This window comes from Oncorhynchus masou, chromosome 28, assembly GCF_036934945.1.
Source record: "Oncorhynchus masou masou isolate Uvic2021 chromosome 28, UVic_Omas_1.1, whole genome shotgun sequence".
In the NCBI taxonomy this organism is placed as follows: Eukaryota; Metazoa; Chordata; class Actinopteri; order Salmoniformes; family Salmonidae; genus Oncorhynchus; species Oncorhynchus masou.
Genome location: NC_088239.1, coordinates 49,314,694 through 49,338,827, shown reverse-complemented (window position 1 = coordinate 49,338,827; position 24,134 = coordinate 49,314,694). Strand labels below are relative to the sequence as shown.

Genomic DNA, 24,134 nt, shown 5'->3' with positions numbered 1-24,134 from the left:
TTCAGGGCGCCAAATTCAAAACAACAAAAATCTCATAATCAAAATTCCTCAAGCATACAAGTATTTTACACCATTTTAAAGATAAATTCTCGTTAATCTTGCCACCGTGTCTGATTTCAAAAATGATTTACAGCGAAAGCACCACAAATGATTGTTAGTTACCACCAACTCACAGAAAAACAGCCATTTTTCCAGCCAAAGAGAGGAGTCACAAAAAGCACATAGATATATAAAATTAATCACTAACCTTTGATCTTCATCTGATGACACTCATAGGACTTCATGTTACACAATATATGTATGTTTTGTTCGATAAAGTGCATATTTATATTTTAAAAATCTAATTTTACATTGGCGCGTTACGTTCAGTAGTTCTAAAACGTGGTGATTGTGCAGAGAGCCACATCTATTTACATAAATACTCATTATAAATGTTGATGAAAATACAAGTGTTATACATGGAGTTAGAGAGATACTTCTCCTTAATGCAACCGCTGTGTCAGATTTTCAAACAATCTTTACGGAAAAAGCAAACCATGCAATAGTCTGAGTACAGTGTTCAGACAACAAAGCAGCCAAAAAGATATCCGCCATATTGGGTAGTCAACATTAGTCATAAATAGCATTATAAATATTCACTTACCTTTGATGATCTTCATCAGAATGCACTCCCAGGAATCGCAGTTCCACAATAAATGTTTGTTTTGTTCGATAATGTCCATCATTTATGTCCAAATAGCTTCTTTTGTTAGGGCGTTTGGTAAACAAATCCAAAAGCGCGTACAGGTCCAGCCGGACGTCGGACGAAAAGACTGTTGACATCTAGTGGAAGCCTTAGGAAGTGTAACATAACCAATATCCCACTGTATCTACAAAAAGGGTTGAGTTAAACTACAAGCCTCACATTTCCCACTTCCTGGTTGGAAAAACTTCCTGGTTTCTCAGGTTTTCGCCTGCCATATGAGTTCTGATATACTCACAGATATCATTCAAACATTTTTAGAAACTTCAGTGTTTTCTATCCAATACGACTAATAATATGCATATATTAGCATCTGGGACAGTGTAGCAGGCAGTTTACTCAGGGGACCTTATTCATCCAAGCTACTCAATACTGCCCCCCTGTCAACAAGAAGTTAACACAATCTGGGGAGGGGCCAGCTGAGTATAAGACTATCATCTGCATATAAATGGATGAGAGAGCTTCCTACTGCCTGAGCTATGTTGTTGATGTAAATTGAGAAGAGCGTGAGGCCTATGATCGAGCCTTGGGGTACTCCCTTGGTGACAGGCAGTGGCTGAGACAGCAGATTTTCTGACTTTATACACTGCACTCTTTGAGATAGTTAGCAAACCAGGCCAAAGACCTGTCAGAGACACCAATACTCCTTAGCCGGCCCACAAGAATGGAATGGTCTTCCGTATCGAAAGCTTTGGCCAAGTCAATATAAATAGCAGCACAGCATTGCTTAGAATATAGGGCAATGGTGGCATCACTGAGCACATTTTAAGGTTGCAGTGACACATCCATAACCTGAGCGGAAACCAGATTGCATACCAGAGAGAATACTAAAGACATCAAGAAAGCCAGTCAGTTGACTATTGACAAGTTTTTCTAACACTTTTGATAAACCGGGCAAAATAGAAATAGGCCTTTAACAGTTAGGATCAGCTTGACCGCCCCCTTTAAATAAAGGACGAACCATTGCCTTCCAAGCAATGGGAACGTCCCCAGAAAGGAGAGACAGGCTTTGCGATGATTGGGGCAGCAACCTGAAAGAAGAAAGGGTCTTGAAAGAGTTGCCAGAACAATTTGAGACACCCAAAATATTTTTGTCTACGCTGGCGTGGAATCATCCCAAATTTAGTCAAATAACTCTTCAAAGGACTTTGTTCTTTTGTATGTGTTATAGTGGGAGTTTTCAGTATATTCTTGGTGTCCTAATTACAGTTTGATAGGGCCCACGCTGAGCTGTTCTGCATTCAGGGGATGGGCAGCACTCTTTTCTGTACGCTGTACATATTGGAGAACTTCACTGACCCAGATAAACACAGAAAACGGGGATGGGAGGATTCGCTTTGCAGCTGATGCATTTAAATTTTAACAGAATAGCTTAGGCCGACTTATTAAAATGCCCAGGCCTGCAAGAAGCATAAATGTCTGCTATGGCATGTGCTCATATGGGTGCGGGGAGGAGTTTACTAAGGATGACCTCATTGCCCCTTTTTTAACTTTCTCTCTCAGTCCGATGCAGCATCTATGACATTTTGAGAGGATATCGTGAATATTGTCACAATTAAGAAGAGAAACAACAATTCCACGTTCAATCTAACCAGGGTATGATTTTGGCTACTTGATTTAATAATGTTTGTCTTGCCCGAGTCCAAATTTGCAACAAACCTTTGGAAATAGCGAAGTGTTGTGATGGATTGTTTTGAAAGGTGGACTAATGGTCCAGTTTTGATGCAAAATCTGAATGCGTACTGTTGTTGCTTCTGTAGAAGATTATTTATGCCATATAACAGGGCTTTCATCTTGTTTGTTGTTAGTCTCAAAATCCTTTCGACCTGTAGAAAATCACAAAGCAAAGAGAGGAGCGAAGGACGGAAAATGCCGGAATGCCAGTCCCAGCAATAGAATGTAACGAGTGAGAGAAAGATGAGGAGTAGAGGGAGTTTTACAGTACTGATCAAGTCTATCTCATTCAATGGAGCTGATTTACTTCAGCACCACTGCAGCTTGACTCACAGGTAGCTGCTGCTATTCCTAGGCATTGCTGTAGCTTAACACTGCTACAGCAGGGGCTGCTGTTGGAATGGGGGCTAGAACACATATTGTAAAGTCATTAGCGCACCTTCCTGATCTCTACAAAGCAAACTGCAGTCAGAAGTCCTCTGTCAAGTCTCTCCATTCATTTTGTTTTCTAATGTAATAGTGAGGTCATATTTAGCCCTGGCTCTGTCAGCCATTGCTGTTTATTTTAAGTGTACAGTATGCTGGTTTGAGGAGGAGTGAGGCGGAGCTCTAGGAGATGACACTGTTTTACAAATCAAATGAGTTCCTGCCATCACTGAACAAGATTTGCATTTCTGCTACTACCGCACGAAGGAACAGCGTTCTCTGCCAGTTTTCCCTCTTGCTTCCAGTTCACTTCAGAATTAGCCTATTCCTTTCAAAATGTCTTTATGACGGAGTACTGACTGACTGAAGCCATTTACAATGTAATGGCAATCGCCTTTCAATCTCTCATGTTTTTCCTGTTCTTCCTCTTTTGACAGTTTCCATCCCACCACACTTTATTTCCCTTTTCTGTTGACTTTCTTTCATTATTAGGCAAGTACCTGTACCTTAGTTCCTTATTTGTGTTGATTCATGAAGCCTTTGAACTTGGTCAAACATGGGTATTTTCTACAGATTTGTCCTTTTATGTGCTAAGTTAGAGAATTGTATGTCCACACTAACTTACATGATGCCCAAGTGACTACTACAACCATGCACTACTGCCCGCAGATAGTCCATCTGCTCTTGTTCAGGTGCCCTAGAACGTTGCCGTGTCTGTGTAAAGGCAACCATATGTGACTGTCATGTTTACACTGCTGAGAGAAACTGACTGGGCTGCTACAGCGTTAGAACTGTTTGCCATCAAACCAGATTATATCACAATGGTCTGACACTGCTGCTGTGTGAATGGCCATAGCAGCCAACCAGCATGCGGAAAAAAAGCTCGACGCTTGCTATTTTTAAAGTTCTACCACCAGCAGGTGAGCAGAGTGCCGCTTAAGACATGATTTACATCTCTGGCGGGTAGCCCCCAGTCAGAGGACTGCTACACGCCTTCAACAAGCCCCTTATGTTATTTACATCTCTGTCGGGTAGCCTCCAGTCACAGGACTGCTACAAGCCTTCGACAAGCCCCTTATGTTATTTACATCTCTGGTGGGTAGCCCCCAGTCAGAGGACTGCTACAAGCCTTCGACAAGCCCCTTATGTTCTTTACATCTCTGGTGGGTAGCTCCCAGTCAGAGGACTGCTACAAGCCTTCGACAAGCCCCTTGTGTTATTTACATCTCTGGTGGGTAGCCCCCAGTCAGAGGACTGCTACAAGCCTTCGACAAGCCCCTTGTGTTATTTACATCTCTGGTGGGTAGCCCCCAGTCAGAGGACTGCTACAAGCCTTCGACAAGCCCCTTGTGTTATTTACATCTCTGGTGGGTAGCCCCCAGTCAGAGGACTGCTACAAGCCTTCGACAAGGCGCCTTTCCCTGCCCAGCAAATGTAAATGCCTGGAGTTTGCTACATGGCATTGGTACTTGGATTGGAACCAGTGCTATGGTCCGATGAAATGAAAATGGAGCTCTTTGGCCACGCACACCAGTGGTGTGTTTGGCTTCGAAATAAGGATACGTAAGCGGAAAAGAACCCCAAAATATGGTGGTGGATCAAATCTAATGTTATTGGTCTCGTAAAATATTTAAAAGGCTCTGCACCGCTACCTTCGCAGGGTGAGGTATTGAAAACAGGGTACCAGTAATTTTGACCCAAATCTTTTTGAGAAAGATTACTTGTTAACCCCCTCGATGTCCATGCCTCTGTGGTAATCTAATTAGCGTTTAAAAAAGTCAGTTTAAGCTAGAGAGAGTGCATTCGGAAAGTATTCAAACCCCTTGACCTTTTTACCCATTTTGTTTTACATTACAGCCTCATCAATCTACACACTATATTACAAAGCAAAAACTGTTTTTTAGAACTTTTTGCAAAGTTCTAAAAAAAGATCACATCACATTTAAGTATTCAGACCTTTTACTAAGTACTTTGTTGAAGTACCTTTGGCAACAATTACAGCCTCGAGTCTTCTTGGGTATGACTCTACAAGCTTGGCACACCTGTATTTGGGAGAAACTCCCCATTCTTCTCTGCAGATCCTCTCAAATTCTGTCAGGTTGGATGGGGAGCGTCACTGCACAGCTATTTTCAGGTCTCTCCAGAGAAGTTCGATCGGATTCAAGTCCGGGCTCTGGCTGGGCCACTCAAAGACATTGAGACTTGTCCCGAAGCCGCTCCTGCATTGTCTTGGCTGTGTGCTTAGTGTCGTTGTCCTGTTGGAAGGTGAACCTTTGCCCCAGTCTGAGGTCTTGAGTGCTCTGGAGCAGGTTTTCATCAAAGATCTCTCTGTACTTTGCTCCGTTCATCTTTCCCTCGATCCTAACTAGTCTCCCAGTCCGTGCTGCTGAAAAACATCCCCACAGCATGATGCTGCCACCACCATGTTTCACCCTAGGGATGGTATTGGCCAGGTGATAAGCGGTGCCTGGTTTCCTCCATGCGTGATGCTTGGCATTCAGGCCAAAGAGTTCAATCATGGTTTCATCAGAGAATCTTGTTCTCATGGTCTGAAAGTCCTTTAGGTGCCTTTTGGCAAACTCCAAGTGGGCTGTCATGTACCCTTTTACTGAGTAGTGGCTTCTGCCTGGCACTCTACCATAAAGGCCTGATTGGTGGAGTGCTACAGAGATGCTTGTCCTTCTGGAAGTTTCTCCCATCTCCACAGAGGAACTCTGGAGCTCTCTGAGTGACCATCAGGTTCTTGGTCACCTCCCTGACAGAGCTCCAGAGTTCCTCTGTGGAGATGGGAGAAACTTCCAGAAGGACAACAATCTTTCATCAGTCCTTTTACATGAAAATGCCCATAAGGAAAATGAAGTCTGGACCAGATTTCCCCAAATATTCTGTTAACAAATGTTTTATTACTATAATGTTATACTATATGAACCCTCAATTGAATTATACACAAGCCTATTCTCTTTTACAGAAAGTCAAAAGATCTATGTATAGTGACAGTCACACGTTAACTTCCCAAGCAAAGTCTCCATTTTCGGACTCCTCGACTTTAGAAGTTCTTAGCTCAACTTCTGAATGTCATAGAGACAAACCAAAGATATTCCCATGTGCATCAGTTGCGTCTATCTCTGGCATTTTACAGCTTGTTTCACAGAGTTATGCATTGTTATAGATCGGTTCATACAATCCCGAATTTGTAAAAATAAATGTTTAAAATTACCACTCATATCAAGGAAGGTCCTGTGACACTTTGGTGTCCCCCACAATTTCGAAAAAATGGCCAAACCATTGAACAAGTGGTACAGTGAGTAGGTTAGATTGTGTTTTGAAGACATCAGTGCTGCCCGTAGTGGAAGCCAATGAAGCAGAGCGTTAAAAGCATCTTGTCAGGATCAAAGGGAAATGACTCTGGTGTTCCACTGCAATACCAGTTGTCCTTTGAAAGGGTCTGTAACCTGGAGCTTTGGGCCTGATTGGTAATCTCCTCTGGGCAGATCCATCCTACGTCCCATCCTATAGTGGGCTGAGAGAGTCCCTGAACTCTGAATCATGTCCCCATTGTGTCAGTCTGTATCTCTCACACGCTCCAGGTGATGGGCTGAGTAGAGCGTTGGGCTGGCTCGACCCCAAACCCGCAGAGCCAGGAAAAAAGGCAGCAAATTGTTTACTGTATGTTTATGCTCTGTTTACAATCACATGGTCCAAAAGTTATGTCTTGGTCTCATCAGCCAATCTTTAGGATGGCCAGTTCAGTGGCACCTTGCCAAAATCCTTGCTATTTATAAATGAATTATTCTCTTCTCTAAATGCATGTGTAGATAGTCTACTGTGTAGGGGCACTGTAGTCACTCAAGACCGTGTAGTGGTGGATTATTGCAATTCAATGAAACAGAGGCAAGTGTGATTTTAATTAGGAGATTCATATGCACAGTAATGCTGAAGTAAGTCAAATGCATCAATGAGTGACATTGAGATGGGATGCTTCAGTACATCTTTGCGATTATTTATCCACTTAGATATTGTTTATCCAATTTCATGGAAAATTGTCTTACTTCTACTGCATGTGGTTTTGGCAAAAGGATTTCAGACATCAAAGGCCCAGTAAAGATGAAGACTTAATGGACGTTTGCCCACCAGCCTGAGTGCAGACTTAGGTGTAGTAATACACATATGATGCTGAATTCCTCTCTTTTTAGCCATGGGATACAAAATATGGGCTATATCCCAGCCACTTTGTCATGTTTAAGAAATAACGTCATGGCGACTAAGCTTTTCATTCAAACAGTATCGGAGCAGGGGCCGTATCCATAACGTGTCTCAGACTAGAAAATTGGTCCTGACAATAGACACTTTACGCCTACTCTTATGGGTAAAAATAAAAGCTATGCATGAAGCCTCTTTTAGTCATAAGAGTCCTACCTAGTTGACAGATTATTTAGGAGACCTCATGAGATGTCCTAAAAGGCAGCGAGTTAGTGGTTCCCGCGCCATATACAGGCAATTGCTTTGGAGTTTTGTTTAAATGTTTGTGTGTGTGTGTGATATATACTGAATAAAAATGTAAACGCAACAATTTCTAAGATTTTACTGAGTTACAGTTCATGTAAGGAAATCAGTCAATTGAAATAAATTCATTAGGCCCTAATCTATGGATTTTACCTGACAGCGGCAGGTAGCTTAGTGGTAAGAGCGTTGGACTAGTAACTAGTAATCTGTCTTTCTGCCCCTGAACAAGGCAGTTAACCCACTGTTCTTAGGCCGTCATTGAAAATAATAATTCATTCTTAACTGACTTGCCTAGTTAAATATAGGTAAAATAAATGTTTTAAAATTGACTGGGAATACAGATATGTATGTGTTGGTCACAGATAACTTTAAATAAAGGTAGAGGTATGGATCAGAAAACCAGTCCGTATCTGGTGTGACGACCATTTGCCTCATGCAGCGCGACACATCTCCTTCCCATAAAGTTGATCAGGCTGTTGATTGTGGCCTGTGGAATGTTGTCCCGCTCTTCAATGGCTGTACGAAGTAGCTGGATATTGGTGCTAAGGATCTGTACACAACATGCTGTCGTACATGTCAACCCAGAGCTCAATGGGGGATATGTCTGGTGAGTATGCAGGCCGTGGAAGAACTGGAACGTATGTTTTCAGCTTCCAGGAATTGTGTACAGATCCTTGCAACATGAGGCTGTGCATTATCATGCTGAAACATGAGTTGATGGTGGCGGATGAAAGGCACGACAATGAACCTCAGGATCTCGTCACGGTTTCTCTGCATTCAAATTGCCATTGATAAAATGGAGTTGTGTTCATTGTCCGTAGTTCATACCGTAACCCCACCGCCACCATAGGGCACTCTGTTCTCAATGTTGACATCAGAAAACAGCTCGCCCAGGGCCTCCCGGGTGGCGCAGTGGTCTAGGGCACTGCATCACAGTGCTAGCTGTGCCACCAGAGACTCTGGGTTTGCGCCCAGGCTCTGTCGCAGCCGGCCGCGACCGGGAGGTCCGTGGGGCGACGCACAATTGACCTAGCATCGTCCGGGTTAACAAGGGTTTGGCCGGTAGGGATATCCTTGTGTCATCACGCACTAGCGACTCCTGTGGCGGGCCGGGCGCAGTGCACGCTAACCAGGTCGCCAGGTGCACGGTGTTTCCTCCAACACGTTGGTGCGGCTGGCTCCTGGGTTGGATGCGCGCTGTGTTAAGAAGCAGTGCGGTTGGGTTGTGTTTCGGAGGACGCATGGCTTTCGACCTTCGTCTCTCCCGAGCCCGTACCGGAGGGGTAGCGCTGAGACAAGACTGTAACTGCTAACAATTAGATCCCACGGAATTGGGGAGAAAGGGGGGGTAAATCTTTTTTTACGCTCGCCCACAGGACACCATCTGTACAGTTGAAACCGGGATTAATCCGTGAAGAGCACACTTCTCCACCGTGCCGGTGAGCATTTTCCACATAACTCGGTTACGATGCCAAACTGCAGTCAGTTCAAGACGCTAGTGAGGACGGTGAGCACACAGACGAGCTTCCCTGAGACAGTTTCTGACAGTTTATGCAGAAAGTCTTCGGTTTTGCAAACCCACAGTTTCATTAGCTATCCGGGTGACTGGTCTCAGACAATCCCGCAGCTGAAGAAGATGGATGTGGAGGTCCTGGGCTGGCATGGTTACACATGGTCTTCTGTTTGTGAGGCTGGTTGGAGGTACTGCCAAATTAAAAATTAACGTTTAATGTGGTTTATGCTATACCAATTAACATTCAATTCTCTGGCAATGGCTCTGGTGGACATTCCTGCAGTCAGCATGCCAATTGCACGCTCCCTCAACTTGAGACATCTGTGGCATTATGTTGTGTGACACAACTGCACATTTTAGAGTGGCTTTTTATTGCCCCCAGCACAAGGTGCACCTGTGTAATGATCATGCTGTGTAATCAGGTTGACGGATTATCTTGACAAAGGAGAAATGCTCACTAATAGGGATGTAAACAAATTTGGACACAACATTTGAGAGAAATAAGCTTTTTGTGCGTATATAACATTTCTGGGATCTTTTTTTATTTCAGCTCATGAAACATGGGAACAACACTTTACATGTTGCATTCATATTTTTGTTCAGTGTATATATTCCTGTATGATCAATCCATAAATAACCTAGGCCTTCATGCACTTTTGACAATGATTTCACCATGATGCCTATTTCACATGATATGCCTAAATACTTATAACCTCTAGGCTAATAAATAATCACATGTTTTCCTTTCGATTATTCCATTAACCTACATGTTATTTCACGTTGGGCTATTGAATGCATCCAAGGCCTATGTGAACATTGATTGTGTTTGGTGAAAATGATAGACCTTCCAAACATTTTATGCAACATTATCAGCAACGGACTTGATGCCAACTGTGTCAAAGCGATTTAGAGTTGTTGGAACAGGAGTGAGGAGTGTGTTGACGTAACAGTAGCCTAATATTATAAAAAGTTGGCTTTTAATAACCATCATACTATATGATTCAGTGCAATATGCCTATCACATTATTCAACATATCAGAATTGTTAAAAAGATTTAAGAGTAGACAAAGTGATCGTGTCAGGCAAAACTATCAAGCTTTTTTAAATCTTTGCAACATTTGATGTAGTCACATTCACTGTGATTGTCTGAGGCTATAGAGTTCACAGCTGGCGAGCCTCGTCGCCATTGGTAATTCCCCATAATTTGCAACAATGTCAATAAGCGTCAGCGCCATCTTTCCTTTGGGGTACCTCAAACTGTCGCGATTACTGGCTGAGGTTGAGTTGAACATCATCCTAAAACCCACTCTGAGCTGGGAGTTCTTTTAATCTTAAAACCGGTTTCAACAAGATTCCTTGGACCTTTTCTGAGACGCTTTGTGGCTACTACCCCAGGACATGCATAGTAATTCAATTAGGCTAATAATGAATGCTGCCATTTCAAACGCAACCTTTGGAAATGGCACAGCACAGTTGCCATTTCCGTTCCAAATCCTTGATCTTTTCTTGATCTTGACATTCAATCAGCCTCTCAAATATGAAGAAACAACAGTCTGTGAAAAGAGTAGTGAGGATTCCTCTTGCATTATATGCCTACGGTTGTGCCAAATATGTCCTCAATCGTTTTGTCAATAAGGATTCATTGGAGAAGTGGCAGGATGTCAGCCATGCTTACAAACATCTTGTGTTGATTTAAACATTTCTCTCTCCTTCCTTAGATCCATCCCTCGCTCCCTCTCATGTTTCCCCTATTGATTTCTTCCCTGGTGATGTTAAGTAACTGATTTACATGTAGCTAACCAATGAAAGTGTGTCCGAGCATGTGGTATCAGCGGCATGGGGAGTTACAGTAGTTGCTCAGGGGGATCCAGAGAAAAGGCTTTGTTTATTTCCTTCTCTGATGTGTCGCCCTGGGATGATGATGATCTACAGTAATGTAGAGTCACACCTGACCTGACTGCTGTGATAGTCTGTGATTTGGATGGAGGGGGGACTCGCTCATTGTTCTTTTATTTCCGTGCTAAAAGAATGGTCACAAATTGTCATAGCTCTGCTGGATACTTGACAAGTGCACAGAAGTCTCTGTGCTTGTGAAGAAGAACTCTGAGCAAAGGAGAAGCATTGTATACCCATGAGCGTAAGCTTGCAATCGGGAGTGAAGTGAAAGAACCTTTGTGACCCGTCGTCGATCTCCTTAAGAGTCAGCGCGTGAATCGATCCCACGTCTAAATGGACTGGTGGTGAGTGAGTTGCTGGCTCTGTTGTGCAATTATTTTGAACAAGGCCCTATGTAACCTAATAGGTTAGTCATAAATAAGGTACTGATCAGGTCAAATATGCCATACTATTTCCTACAACTGTAAGCTGCAAAACAGAATGAAAGTCACTCACAGTACAATAAGATTTTCCCTCGGGTTGTGTGAAAAAGTTTCAGACTCTGAGACAAACGGTCTTCAAGTGTTCCCAGAGTCAAAGCCAATGTGACCCTGGCTGACACGTGGGTAATATTAGTGATAGCACGGTCGGTTGCAACGCTACGCAAGGTTATTATGTATCGCTACATCTCCCCCCCCCCCCCAGTTATCTGCCAGCCCGCCCGCTGCCTCCTTATTAAAGCGGATTAAAAAGCGCTGCTGTCATCTCGCCTGTCGTAATACGCTGTGCCTCTCAGTTGCCCGGGGGGGGGACAGCGCTCAAAGTTCAGTCTTTTAGCTTCTCAGCCAGAGCATGAATAACGAGGACTTGGCGTCGGTAGGTGTCTTCTCTATAATGTATTTCTACAGGGGAGTGGCCTGCGACATGGTTGTGAGGTGTTCTTGTTGAAATATGAATGGGCCCTCTGTGACCGAGGTAAATGTTAGGTTAAACCTCATGGGGTAGAGTGTCATCTGACTCCTCTCACTGTTCTGATATCAGGCTGAGAGATATCATGATGTACTGATCTGAGATAGCTGGGCTCTCTGGTAACAGTAAACACTGACAACGTGTTGTTCTCCATTTGAGACACGCAGAGCTCAGCTGTGGAAAATCCACTTGACTTACACACAGAGTACACAGCTCCGTAGGGCTGAGCACTGCATAAACTCTATTACCCCTGACAAACTGCGTTAATTCAGTCTGCTGCTGAAATGGGAACCATAGTCTACAAATTATTCCGTCCACTTACCTTTTCTAATGAATATAATGCCAATGTGGCCGAATGGAGGAAATGAGTTGGAACATTCATTAACCTTTGCAGATGTAGTTATTTTTCTAAAAGTTTCCTCCTCTCTCTCCCTCTGTAGTGTTTCTCTGGGGTGATGTAAAGGAGAAACAGTTCTGCACTGGAGGGATGTTGCTGCTTAATGACCCCCCCCCCCCCCTTCTTTCAGCACCCATTTTTGTTTGGGCTTTCTTCCTCTGCTGGCTCAAATTGACATGCATCTAGCTGCTATCTGCTGGTTTTATGTACATAAACTGTGTATATATTGAGGTGAAAGTAGAATTAATTTCTTCCTGGTATGGGAAATCCCTATGTGTGCATGCCTGTGCACCCAGAAAATGTGTGAGCGTAACAGGCCTGGCCCTGAACATTCTGCCGCCCTAGGCGGGACAAAAACATCTCCCCCTCCCCCATCCTCGCTAAACTAGAATAGTGTATAGCAGGGGTTGGCAATAGGTTTGGCCTAGGGCAAATTTTCTCAGCTAATAGTCAGCAGAACAGAACATAATAGTAGCCCAATTCATAGGCCTATGTTACACATTAAACACAACGTTAAACACATCTGGCTAGTTGGCTATATAATCAGGTCAATGTCAATAACATATCCTCATATTTTCAATGTGATTACACTGATAAAATCACCAACGTCTCTATTAAATTAGTTTTTTATATTTCTTTGTGCGTTGATTGGGGAGAAACTGCTTGCAATCAAGAGAATGTCGCTCTGAAAAAGTCTGAAAAGAAAGATGGATAATGAAAAATAGAGCTTTCAGGGAAGAATGGACAGAGGAATAGGCATATTTCTCCAATGTCAAACCAGAGTGTGAGCCTAGTCATAAAGATTTGTCATTGAGCTTAATAGTGGCATATACACAACCAGTCATGATGTTTTCCTCTGCTTGTCAAACAATCACTTCAAAGGGCTCCTTCACTAGGCTACCCACGCACGTTCATCCACTCACAACATACTTCCATCCTCCATACCGTTGTGAATGGAAAGAGACTTCTTTTACACAAAACACCAAAAAGTGTCATGACATTTGGTGATTGTCATTAGGCCAGAGTTAATGCCTCCACTGCTGTCCGCGTGCTTCTTGGTGTGGCCACCCATCTCTGACTTGGCACATTTCTGTGTTCTTGTCGAAGCCAAAATGCAATGTGGTATCACCCACTTTCAAGTCCATTCGCTTTTTCATGCCTCTGACGTATGGTAATGGTGGTACAGCCTACAGTTTTCTTGATGTTTTAGTTATTGTGATCGGCCCAGGTTTTACCGGTACGGCGTACCCCCACTATTTATTTTTCCCGGGATGCCGTACAGGTCCGCCTTACTTTCATCCCTGTGCAATGATGGAAAAGGTACCCAATTGTCATACTTGAGTCAAGGTAAAGATACCTTTTTAATAGAAAATGACTTGTGCTTGATCACCCACAGTGAGCCCTATGTAGTTTAGCTGTCTGAGGTTAGGCTGCTACTCTACTGTACTGTGTTTCTAAGGTCTGCAGCTTAGGCGGGCTTATCTCTGTCAGATGAAATATGGTTGTGGTTTTTAAAGAGCTGAAACATCTCAACAGTGATTGTACTGCGTACAGTAGTTTTGTTTCGCCTTCTCCTTTGTCTGCTGTTTCCCCCACTTACTCCCTATTACCTCGTAGCAGTGCATTGTTAGGCTGTTTTGTGCCTGTGAAGGAAATGGGAGGTAAGGAGGACCGTGTTTAGGATCATTTTTCTGGCTTTTCTTTTTTCCCTCAAGAACACAAAAAATAAACTGCTTGTTCTTTTGTTCTGTGGGGCAGTAGTTTGCATCTGGTATGGTCGTTATAGGCCTAACTGTCAGTGAAGTGAAACCTAGGCTGATGTGCTGAGAAATGGACTAGTCAATTAATGATTAACGCCATAAAATTATATGCTCAATGTTTGTTCAGCAGGGATTTTTTTTTTTGTAAACAAAAATGATTGTTCTGATCCTGAATGAAATTGACAATACCTCATTTCATGTGTTTTTTTTATTTTGAGATTTGTAGGCTACGTTGTGGTGTCTCATTAAGGCAAAGTCTACAGGCTTCCATAATTAATTCAGAAAGAATCCCCCCCCTCATTTTTTTTATTTTTTTCTAATAGTTCTAATTTCAAAATGCAATTAGCAGCGGAGGACCAGCTAATGGTTTGTATGATTTAATCAGTGAGTTATCACTCCCACTCTCCTGACAAATAATAATAATTTATTAAACTTTTTATAGCACTTTTCATAACAGAAAGAAACCTCAAAGCGCTTCAAAAGCAACAACAACAAAACAAAAAAACGATCAAGCAATAGGCTGTCGTGAGTAGCCTAGCTTATAGTTAGCTAGGTCAACCAATAGAGGCCAAGGCTTTGGGTGACGGTTTCCTTCAAAGATGGAGATGGTCAGTTTATGGCTTGATCAGATGAAGGGAGATGGTTGATGGAATCTGATGGTGATTTTGTCGAGGGTCAAGCCCTTCTCCTTCACAATGTGTGGGTGATGCCTCAGCAGCACTAGTAGGTTCAAAACAAAACCTTTCTCTTCAACATCAGGCCAAACTTCTCTCATTAATAATTTGTTCTATTCATCCCGTAAAGTTACTAATTTACCGTCAAAGGAACTGTTAGAAAGGTGCAATTAATCATTTTTGGAAGATGGAATAAGTTGTTGACGGTCTCTTTAGGACACGACTTAGTTTTGCCGTTAATGGCATCCCGGCTTGAAGTACATTTTCATGTGATTCTAAGTGAGTCGATCAAAAAGGTAGGGCCCAGGTTTATAGAAGAAGTAAGATTAGCGAAGAAGTATGCCCTTGGGAGATATCAGTCAGCGTTTTCACCTCACTATGGGCCTATCGAGGGTATCTCAAGGCGGGATGTGTCACAAACAAAATTGCCTCAACACTGCCACATCGTCAACCTGTTGACACTTATTTTCAGCTTTAGTTTGAAACAATAACGCATTGCAACATCTTTGAGCTGTCATATCAATTGGACATCTCTAGAGCATTCAGCAGTTCTGTCGCTTTTTATGGCTTGACAGTATGTTTGCATTGACTATAAATTACACACGGTCAATGAACATGGGCAAGTGGGGGAGGAATGCTCTCTAAATGTGCAAACAATATCCAAAGTAATTGATGAGTTGAATGAAATCTATTTGTATGTGTTTTTGCGTTGCAGTACACTCGGGTGTGGATCCCAGACCCAGAGGATGTATGGAGAGCTGCAGAGATCATCAAGGACTACAAGGAGGGAGAGCCAATCCTGCACCTCAAACTTGAAGATGAATCGGTAATCTACCCCCCCCCCCCCCCCGGATCAGGCCACAATTATAAGATAAATATTGTTGTAATTTTTTTTCAATTATATAGCCCTTGCCTAAGGACTCAATATGCTTTGGTCTATTTTGTCGTGCTCATGTACATTTGTACATGTCCTCATTAAAGCAGTTAATGTGTGTGCGTGCCCACGCACATTCAGAAACTTTGGTGCCATGAATCATTAATCATATTTTTTGAAGTGAGAGATGCAAGCCCTGAGAGTACAAGATACAGTTATTAAATAAGAATGCACTGTGCCAAGAGTAGTTTGAATGAATCAGCAGATGATGATATTATCGCTGTGTGCAGCAGCAGTATGTTTCCCTACTCACGATCACAATCTCTAGTTGATACAGGTATGATTCATAAACACCTAGAAGCCACCTAATCCATATCCTTTAACATGTGTAGTTATGGACAGTGCTGCAATGTGATTTCAACTGATAAAGGGAGTCATCATACCCTCAAACTATGTGCACATACTTTGCTTTTAATGTTTTTTTAGTGTTGACATTTTTGGCTTGAACCCCTCCTGTCCCAGCTGTTGGAATACCGCATCGGACCCAAAGACAACCCTCTTCCCTTCCTCCGGAACCCTGATATCCTGGTGGGGGAGAATGACCTCACAGCGCTCAGCTACCTTCACGAGCCTGCTGTCCTGCACAACCTCAAAGTGCGCTTCCTCGAGCCCAACCACATCTACACATACTGTGGTAAGTCGCTATACTGTACCACCACCTGCTCTGACAGCGCTACTTATAGTAACCAGAATGTCTGGTCTGTATGTCTGGTCTGACCTTGTGCTGCAAATTCCTCCTACGTTTATTATGGTAGCTGGCTTATTTTACACCATGTGTAGGGTCGAGGCTTTCATTTACCTTTTGTAATGGTTGTCTTGTCCCAACTTTTACAAACCTGTCCTCCCAATTCCCCGATCAACTAGGGTTCCATTGACGTAAACAGCCAATGAGTGAGCTGTTGCCATGTGTGGTATGCCCCCTTAACAAAGCAGACAAAGGGGAATGAGCAAAGACAATATTTGTCTGTTGATCCTACACTGGTCATAGATATCACCATCATGTTTTAATTAGGGAAATCTGTTCCCATAGTAACCCTGCCATTGCAAACTTGGGTGAGCCTACTACATTCCTCTGGTAATATGGATGTTGTCATATGTTTTGGTAGTATTTGCCTATCAAAGGTAGCAGGAAATATACAAAGGGCTGTTAACAATGTGTTTTTACCCACAGTAGCAAATTGTACTGTATGATAGGATTATCTAATTATTATTATCTGTGATATGTTGTTGTCCCACCTAGCTATCTTAATGTGAACACACTAACTGTAAGCCACTCTGGATAAGAGCGTCTGCTAAATTACTAAAATGTAGATGCACATATAATTAATGGACTTAAGGTATTCTGGTGGGAATTCAGGTTTTTACTTTCTCATATATTTTCTTAGTATAAATACTTTGAAAGTATGTTGCCTCATTTGCATATATACAGTATGCTGGGTGTATTTGCATTCATGAATAAATGCATATACAGTGGGGGAGCCACCCAAAACCTGCTCTGTCTCTAGGTTACTCCTTCCTGTTGTCACCTTCTCGTGCATAATTTGTTTTATTTATTTTACCTTTATTTATTTATTTATTTATTTCCGGTTACTAGTCCAATGCTCTAACCACTAGGCTACCCTGCCGCCCCAGAGATATGGGGTTAGCCTGCCAGCAGCCATTACCAATACATCTAGCATACTGTACATATGCAGGTCATTCCAAACGTTTCCGCGGTCGTTACATTAACGGGGGGGGGGGAATGGCACAAGCAATAGTGGGAAAGAGTCACCAGTGAAATGAAAGCAATCAATCCAGCAAGATTTCAGTGACCAAGTGGATTTTGCACTCCTCAAACACAGGAAATAGATGGCTGAGATCCTCAGCTGGGTTGCAAACCCCGAAGACACACAAATACACACCCACAAGAATATATGGGATGTATTACTAAATATAGGATTAAGTAACTAGAGGTTACAGTCTCACCGACTGGCCATACTATTTTCTCTGTCCTCCCTTCCCTCCTTCCTCTATAGGTATCGTACTGGTGGCCATCAACCCCTACGACCAGCTTCAGATCTATGGAGAGGAGGTCATCAATGCCTACAGTGGGCAGAACATGGGAGACATGGACCCACACATCTTTGCTGTTGCTGAGGAGGCATACAAGCAGATGGCCAGGTACTGGATGAGCCTCAGGGTACAGCTAAACGGGTATAATACAGGATCAGGATATTGTTAATGTATTAGACCTGGAAGAGTTGCCAATTAATAACCACATTCTATATATTAGTCTGTTTTGGGAAGCAATTGAGTTGCTACTGTGTGGCACGTGGAGCTGTGTAGCAAGCACTTGACTCCTCGTTCGGTTTGATATGTCATTTTGATAGTGTGTGGCTCAGTTGGTAGAGCGTGGCGCTTGCAACGCCAGGGTTGTGGGTTCAATTCCCATGGGGGACCAGTATGAGGGGGAAAAAAGTGTGAAATGTAAATGTATGCACTCTCGATAAGAGCATCTGCTAAAATGTAAATAGTGTCGGTGTGGGACTGAATAATGAGTCGCCACAGAGATAAGCTGTCTTCAATGGAAGATGTGGGTGGATAATAACAGTGCTCCCGTCCACATGAACTGTCAACCTCATCAATGCTGCTCTTCTCTGTAGAGCAAAAGACAATAAATACCATGGCCACTGCCTACGTACTGTGCATGCCCACTGCTGGGTAGTCCTGGCAACTCCAGTCACGTAGAGAAAATGAGCGTCGACGTGGCCCATTTTAATGCAGCTCTGGTCAGTTACCACTTTTTATTAAATGTTCCAAATGTCTTTGTCTCTCTTTTTCTTTTCCCGTAGAGATGAGAGGAACCAATCCATCATAGTAAGTGGGGAGTCGGGGGCAGGGAAGACCGTCTCTGCTAAGTACGCCATGCGGTTCTTCGCCACTGTGGGAGGGTCGGCCAACGACACCAACGTTGAGGAGAAGGTGCTGGCCTCCAGCCCCATCATGGAGGTGAGGAGAGGAACTGGGGATGGGCTACTGGTCCCATACTGTGGGCCAGCCCAGCAGAATGGCATCCTAGTAAAGGAGGTCGATCCGGGAATATATGGGTTACATAATATGATTTGTGTCTTTTTGGAGATGACACATGTATCTTCTGGACAACCAGGTAATATTTTGTTTACCTGCTTCGATGGGTTCTCGTGAAAACGGCATCGTGTTATACTTTTTCTATGCCCTGAAAGTTTTATGAACTCAGCTGTAACTTTGTAGAGATTACAGCACAGTATTCTTATGGGGAATCATTTTGTAAACTGTAGGTGGAGAAGCTAAACACACCAGGAGTCCATTAACAGCAGTCCCACAGCCTGCCTGGGAAGATACGGCTAGGAGAAGCTGCTAGCTAGAACGTTCTCATGACTCTCTGTCCTTCAGGAAGTTATAGCTGAGGAGAGTCCGACATCTCTGAGTCCATTACCAGCCTCACCTCAGCTAGATCAGTCAGAGTGAAGAAACAGGACAGATCTGTATGCAAGGCCAGTTGGGCACAGTCTCCATCTTGGCAGATGACACAACTCAAAATTAGGAGCTTTACAACTGTCAAGGCACATTACGAGCAGCAAGGAGAAGCTAAAGGTTTTTGCGTGGCATGAATCACAATTTCAGAAGATATAAACTCAGCAAAAACATAATCTTTCTTTTTTCATGACCCTGTCTTTCAAAGATAATTAGTAAAAATCCAAATAACTTCACATATCTTCATTGTAAAGGGTTTGAACACTGTTTCCCATGCTTGTTCAATGAACCATAAACAATTCATGAACATGCGCCTGTGGAACGGTCGTTAAGACACTAACCGCTTACAGATGGTGGGCAATTGTCACAGTTATGAAAACTTAGGACACTAAAGAGGCCTTTCTACTGACTCTGAAATACACCAAAAGATAGATGCCCAGGGTCCCTGCTCATCTGCGTGATCGTGTCTTAGGCATGCTGCAAGGAGGCATGAGGACTGCATATGTGTCCAGGGCAATACATTGCAATGTCCGTACTGTGAGACGCCTAAGACAACGCTACAGGGAGACACGGCGGACAGCTGATCGTGATCTGCCACTGCGAGGACATGAAACAACAGGATCGGAACATCCAAACATCACACCTGCAGGACAGGTACAGGATGGCAACAACTGCCTGAGTTACACCAGGAATGCACAATCCCTCCATTAGAGCTCAGACTGTCTGCAATAGGCTGAGAAAGGCTGGTCTGAGCGCTTGTAGGCCTGTTCTCACCAGACGTCACCGGCAACAACATAGCCTATACGCACAAACTCACTGTTGCTGGACCAGACAGGACTGGCAAAAAGTGCTCTTCACTGAGTCAGGGTTTTGTCTCACCAGGGGTGATGGTCAGATTCACGTTTATCGTAAAAGGAATGAGCGTTACACCGAGGACTGTACTCTGGAGCGGGATCGATTTGGAGGTGGAGGATCCGTCATGGTCTGGGGCGGTGTGTCGCAGCATCGACGGACTGAGCTTGTTGTCATTGCAGGCATTCTCAAAATCAAATCAAATTTATTTGTCACATACACGTGGTTAGCAGATGTTAATGTGAGTGTAGCGAAATGCTTGTAAACGCTGTGTGTTACAGGGAAGACATCCTCCTCCCTCATGTGGTACCCTTCCTGCAGGCTCATCCTGACATGAGCCTCCAGCATGTCAATGCCACCAGCCATACTGCTCGTTCTGCAAAAGAGGATTGTCAGTGTTCTGCCATGGCCAAGGAAGTGCACAGATCTCAATCCCATTGAGCACGTTTGGGACTTGTTGGATTGGAGGGTGAGGGCTAGGGCCATTCCCCCCAGAAATGTCCGGGAACTTGCAGGTGCCTTGGTGGAAGAGTGGGGTAACATCTCACAACAAGACCTGGCAAATCTGGTGCAGTCCATGAGGAGGAGATGCACTGCAGTACTTAATGCAGCTGGTGGCCACACCAGATACTGACTGTTACTTTTTTATTTTGACCCCCCCTTTGTTCAGGGACACATTATTCTATTTCTGTTAGTTACATGTCTATGGAACTTGTTCAGTTTGTCTCAGTTGTTGAATCTTGTTATGTTTATACAAATATTTACACGTTAAGTTTGATGAAAATAAACGCAGTTGACGTTGAGAGGACCTTTCTTTTTTTGCCGATTTTAAATCTATTTTACAGTGGTTATGATTTTCTTTTGATCTCTGAAACTCTCCCACTTTTTTTCCCTCCACCCCTTTGCTTCTCTTTTCAGGCTATTGGAAATGCGAAAACCACGCGCAATGACAACAGCAGTCGTTTTGGGAAGTACATCCAGATTGGTTTTGACAGGCGTTATCACATAATAGGTGCCAACATGCGCACGTATCTGCTGGAGAAGTCGAGGGTGGTGTTCCAGGTATGTGTAACTCCACGCTGCGCAGTCTGGGATGAAACTCTGTATTACTGCTTACTAAGTCTGTGCTTCCCTTTACATTTACTTTCCTTCATTTAAACATTTGATTAGGTCCTAGCTTGACGTGTTTTTTTCCCCAGTCAATCAAATCAAAATAAACGTATCTAAGTACTTTACAGAAATTAATACAATATTAAATTGCAGCCTGTGGGAACTCATGATCTAACAAAAGTCTTTCATTCATCAGAATATATTATTGATAAAGAGTTAAGTGTAGTATATTTCTTCTTTTTAGGCTGAGGATGAGAGGAATTACCACATCTTCTATCAGTTGTGTGCCTCTGCTAGCTTCCCGGAGTTCAAAGACCTAGCCTTGAGTAAGTGTTACAGACCGAGCCAATATTCAACTACGTTTCTGTTAAGGAAGCAACTGCATAATTACTGCAATCGTTATTTTCTTTATGTCACGTTTACTGGAGCGCGTAGTCCTTCGAACTACATTCAGAGAATAGTACGTGTCGTCTGTGAGGACGTTCAAATGGGAACACTTTTCTGATACGTTTATTCCTATCTCTGCTTTCATCTTAAAGCCAGTGCGGAAGACTTCATCTTCACATCGCAAGGAGAGAACATCTTCATTGAGGGGGTGAATGATGCCGAGGACTTCAAGAAGACCAAGGAAGCCTTTACACTACTGGGTAACGGTCTGACTGCATGGGTACATTCTAAGATGGAAACACCGCTACATTAGAGCAGGCTCAAAACAAAGGGGTTTATGCATCTTGGACATAAATACTCCCTGTGGAACAATATTTACCTTACTGTGGTTTGTTTTTGCAGGTGTTAAGGAGAGCAATCAAAGCAGCATCTTCAGAATCATAGCTTCCATTCTGCATCTGGGGAACGTGGAGATCTGCTCGGAGAGAGACGGAGACTCCTGCCACATATCAGTATGTCACTATACAGCCTTATCCAGCTTAATTCTGTTTGAGTTTATAGCTCCACATCACAGCCTCAAACCGTATATCTTCTCTATACATCATTTATTGATTAAATCTGTGTGTGTTTGTAGAGGAACGACCCTCACTTGACGCACTTTTGCCGGTTGCTGGGGGTGGAGCTGGAGCAGATGGAACACTGGCTATGTCACAGGAAGCTGGTCACCACGTCAGAGACCTACGTCAAGAACATGTCCCGCAAACAGGCGGCTAATGCCCGCGACGCGCTCGCCAAACACATCTACGCCCACATGTTTGACTGGATCGTGGAGCACGTCAACAAGTCCCTGCACACCTCCTCCAAACAACACTCCTTCATCGGTGTTCTGGACATCTACGGGTAAGACTGCCCACCTGTGCTCCCCAGAACCTCTGAAAACAAAGCTCAACAGTGGGTTGGTTTGGGATTGTGAGAGAAATGTGACTGTGTGGTGAGACCCGATTTTCATGCCAGCAATAGTAGTCTTATTTCAGGAGGGTAATCTCAGCCATGGTGAAAGGTAATAGCATCCCAGGCAGGCAGTAAGTTAACGCACTGTGACAGCAGACGAACAGAAGAACATCATTTTCCCTCGCAGTTCTGTCACACAATGTTTTCTGTACTAAAGGCACGGAGAAGCATGATATTTGATGAGTAGATTTCAAAACTACTCTTTATCTGTGCAAATCAAATGTTATCAGTCACATACACATATTTAGCAGATGTTATTGCTGCTGTAGAGAAGTGTGTGTTCCTAGCTCCAACCGTGTAGTAACATCTAACAATACACACAAATCTAAAAGTAAAATAATGGAATTAAGAAATATATAAATATTAGGACGAGCAATGTCGGAGTGGCATTGCATAGAATACAGTATATACATAAGAGATGAGTAAAGCAGTATGTAAACATTATTAAAGTGACTAGTGTTCCATTATTAAAGTGACCAGTGATTCTATGTCTCTGTCTACAGTGGGGCAAAAAAGTATTTGGTCAGCCACCAATTGTGCAAGTTCTCCTACTTAAAAATATGAGAGAGGCCTGTAATTTTCATCATAGGTACACGTCAACTATGACAAACAAAATGAGAGAAAAAAAATCCAGAAAATCACATTGTAGGATTTTTAATGAATTTAGGGTACTATGGTGGAGGGTACTATGGTGTTTAATACTGAGCTGTGGTCTATGAACAGCATTCTTACATAGGTATTCCTCTTGTCCAGGTGAGATAGGGAAGTGTGCACTGCAATGGCGATAGCATCGATTGTGGATCTATTGGGGTGGTAAGCAAATTTAAGTGGCTCTAGGGCAGGGGTGGCCAAAGTTTTTGGCCCAAGGGCCACATCGGGATTTTGAAATTCAATGGAGGGCCACATTTTTTTGGAGGACCAATTGTTTGTTCAAATGAATTTGCCTCCCGGGTGGTACAGTGGTCTAAGGCACTGCATGGCAGTGCTTGAGGCGTCACTAGAGCCCGGGTTCGATCCCAGCTGTGTCACAGCTGGCCATGACTGGGAGACCCATGAGGCGGCGCACAATTGGCCCAGCGTCGTCCGGGTTTGGCAGGCGAAGATTTCCTTATCCCATCGTGCTGTGGCGGGCCAGGTGCATGCACACTGACACGGTCGCCAGGTGCACAGTGTTTCCTCCGACACATTGGTGCTTCCAGGTTAAGCGGGCATTGTGTCAAGAAGCAGTGCGGCTTGGCTGGATCGTGTTTCGGAGGATGCACAGCTCTCGACCTTCGCCTCTTCTGAGTCTGTACTGGAGTTGCAGCGATGGGACAAGACTGTAACTACCAATTGGATACCACAAAATTGGGAAGAAAATAGGGCAAAAAAATATATTTATGTCTCACGGGCCGGATTGAAGTGCCTGGCTGGCCGGACGTGGGCTGTACACCCTTGGTCTCGGGTGTTATGTAAGGTAGAGGTGATATGATCCTTAACTAGACTCTTAAAGCACTTCATGATGACAGAAGTGAGTGCCACGGAGCGATAGTCATTTAGTTCAGTTACCGTTGTTATCTTTGGTACAGGAACAATGGTGGACTTATTGAAGCAAGTGGGGACAGCTGACATCGGATAGGGAGAGATTGAATATGTCCGTAAACACTCCAGTCAGCTGGTCTGCGCATGCTCTGAGGACGCGGCTAGGGACCCTGACTGGGCCGGAAGCCTTGCGAGGGTGAGCACGCCTTACTCAAGTCGGACACGGAGAACGAGAGCCCACAGTCCTTGGGAGCGGGCCACGTCGACAGCACTGTGTTATCCTCAAAGCGTTTG

General features: G+C 43.6%; 1 protein-coding gene across 2 annotated transcripts in view; it reads left to right on the top strand.

Annotated features, from left to right (window-relative positions):
- LOC135517784 (unconventional myosin-Vb-like) overlaps window positions 1-24,134 on the top strand; it is an 80,673-nt gene that overhangs the window by 19,455 nt on the left and 37,084 nt on the right. For both annotated transcript variants that reach the window (XM_064942383.1, XM_064942384.1), the window contains exons 2-10: window positions 15,249-15,359; window positions 15,930-16,101; window positions 17,483-17,627; window positions 18,299-18,455; window positions 20,730-20,873; window positions 21,166-21,247; window positions 21,461-21,568; window positions 21,711-21,820; window positions 21,943-22,208. In XM_064942383.1, the coding sequence (XP_064798455.1) occupies window positions 15,249-15,359; window positions 15,930-16,101; window positions 17,483-17,627; window positions 18,299-18,455; window positions 20,730-20,873; window positions 21,166-21,247; window positions 21,461-21,568; window positions 21,711-21,820; window positions 21,943-22,208 (1,295 nt within the window). The remainder of the gene's footprint in view (window positions 1-15,248; window positions 15,360-15,929; window positions 16,102-17,482; window positions 17,628-18,298; window positions 18,456-20,729; window positions 20,874-21,165; window positions 21,248-21,460; window positions 21,569-21,710; window positions 21,821-21,942; window positions 22,209-24,134) is intronic.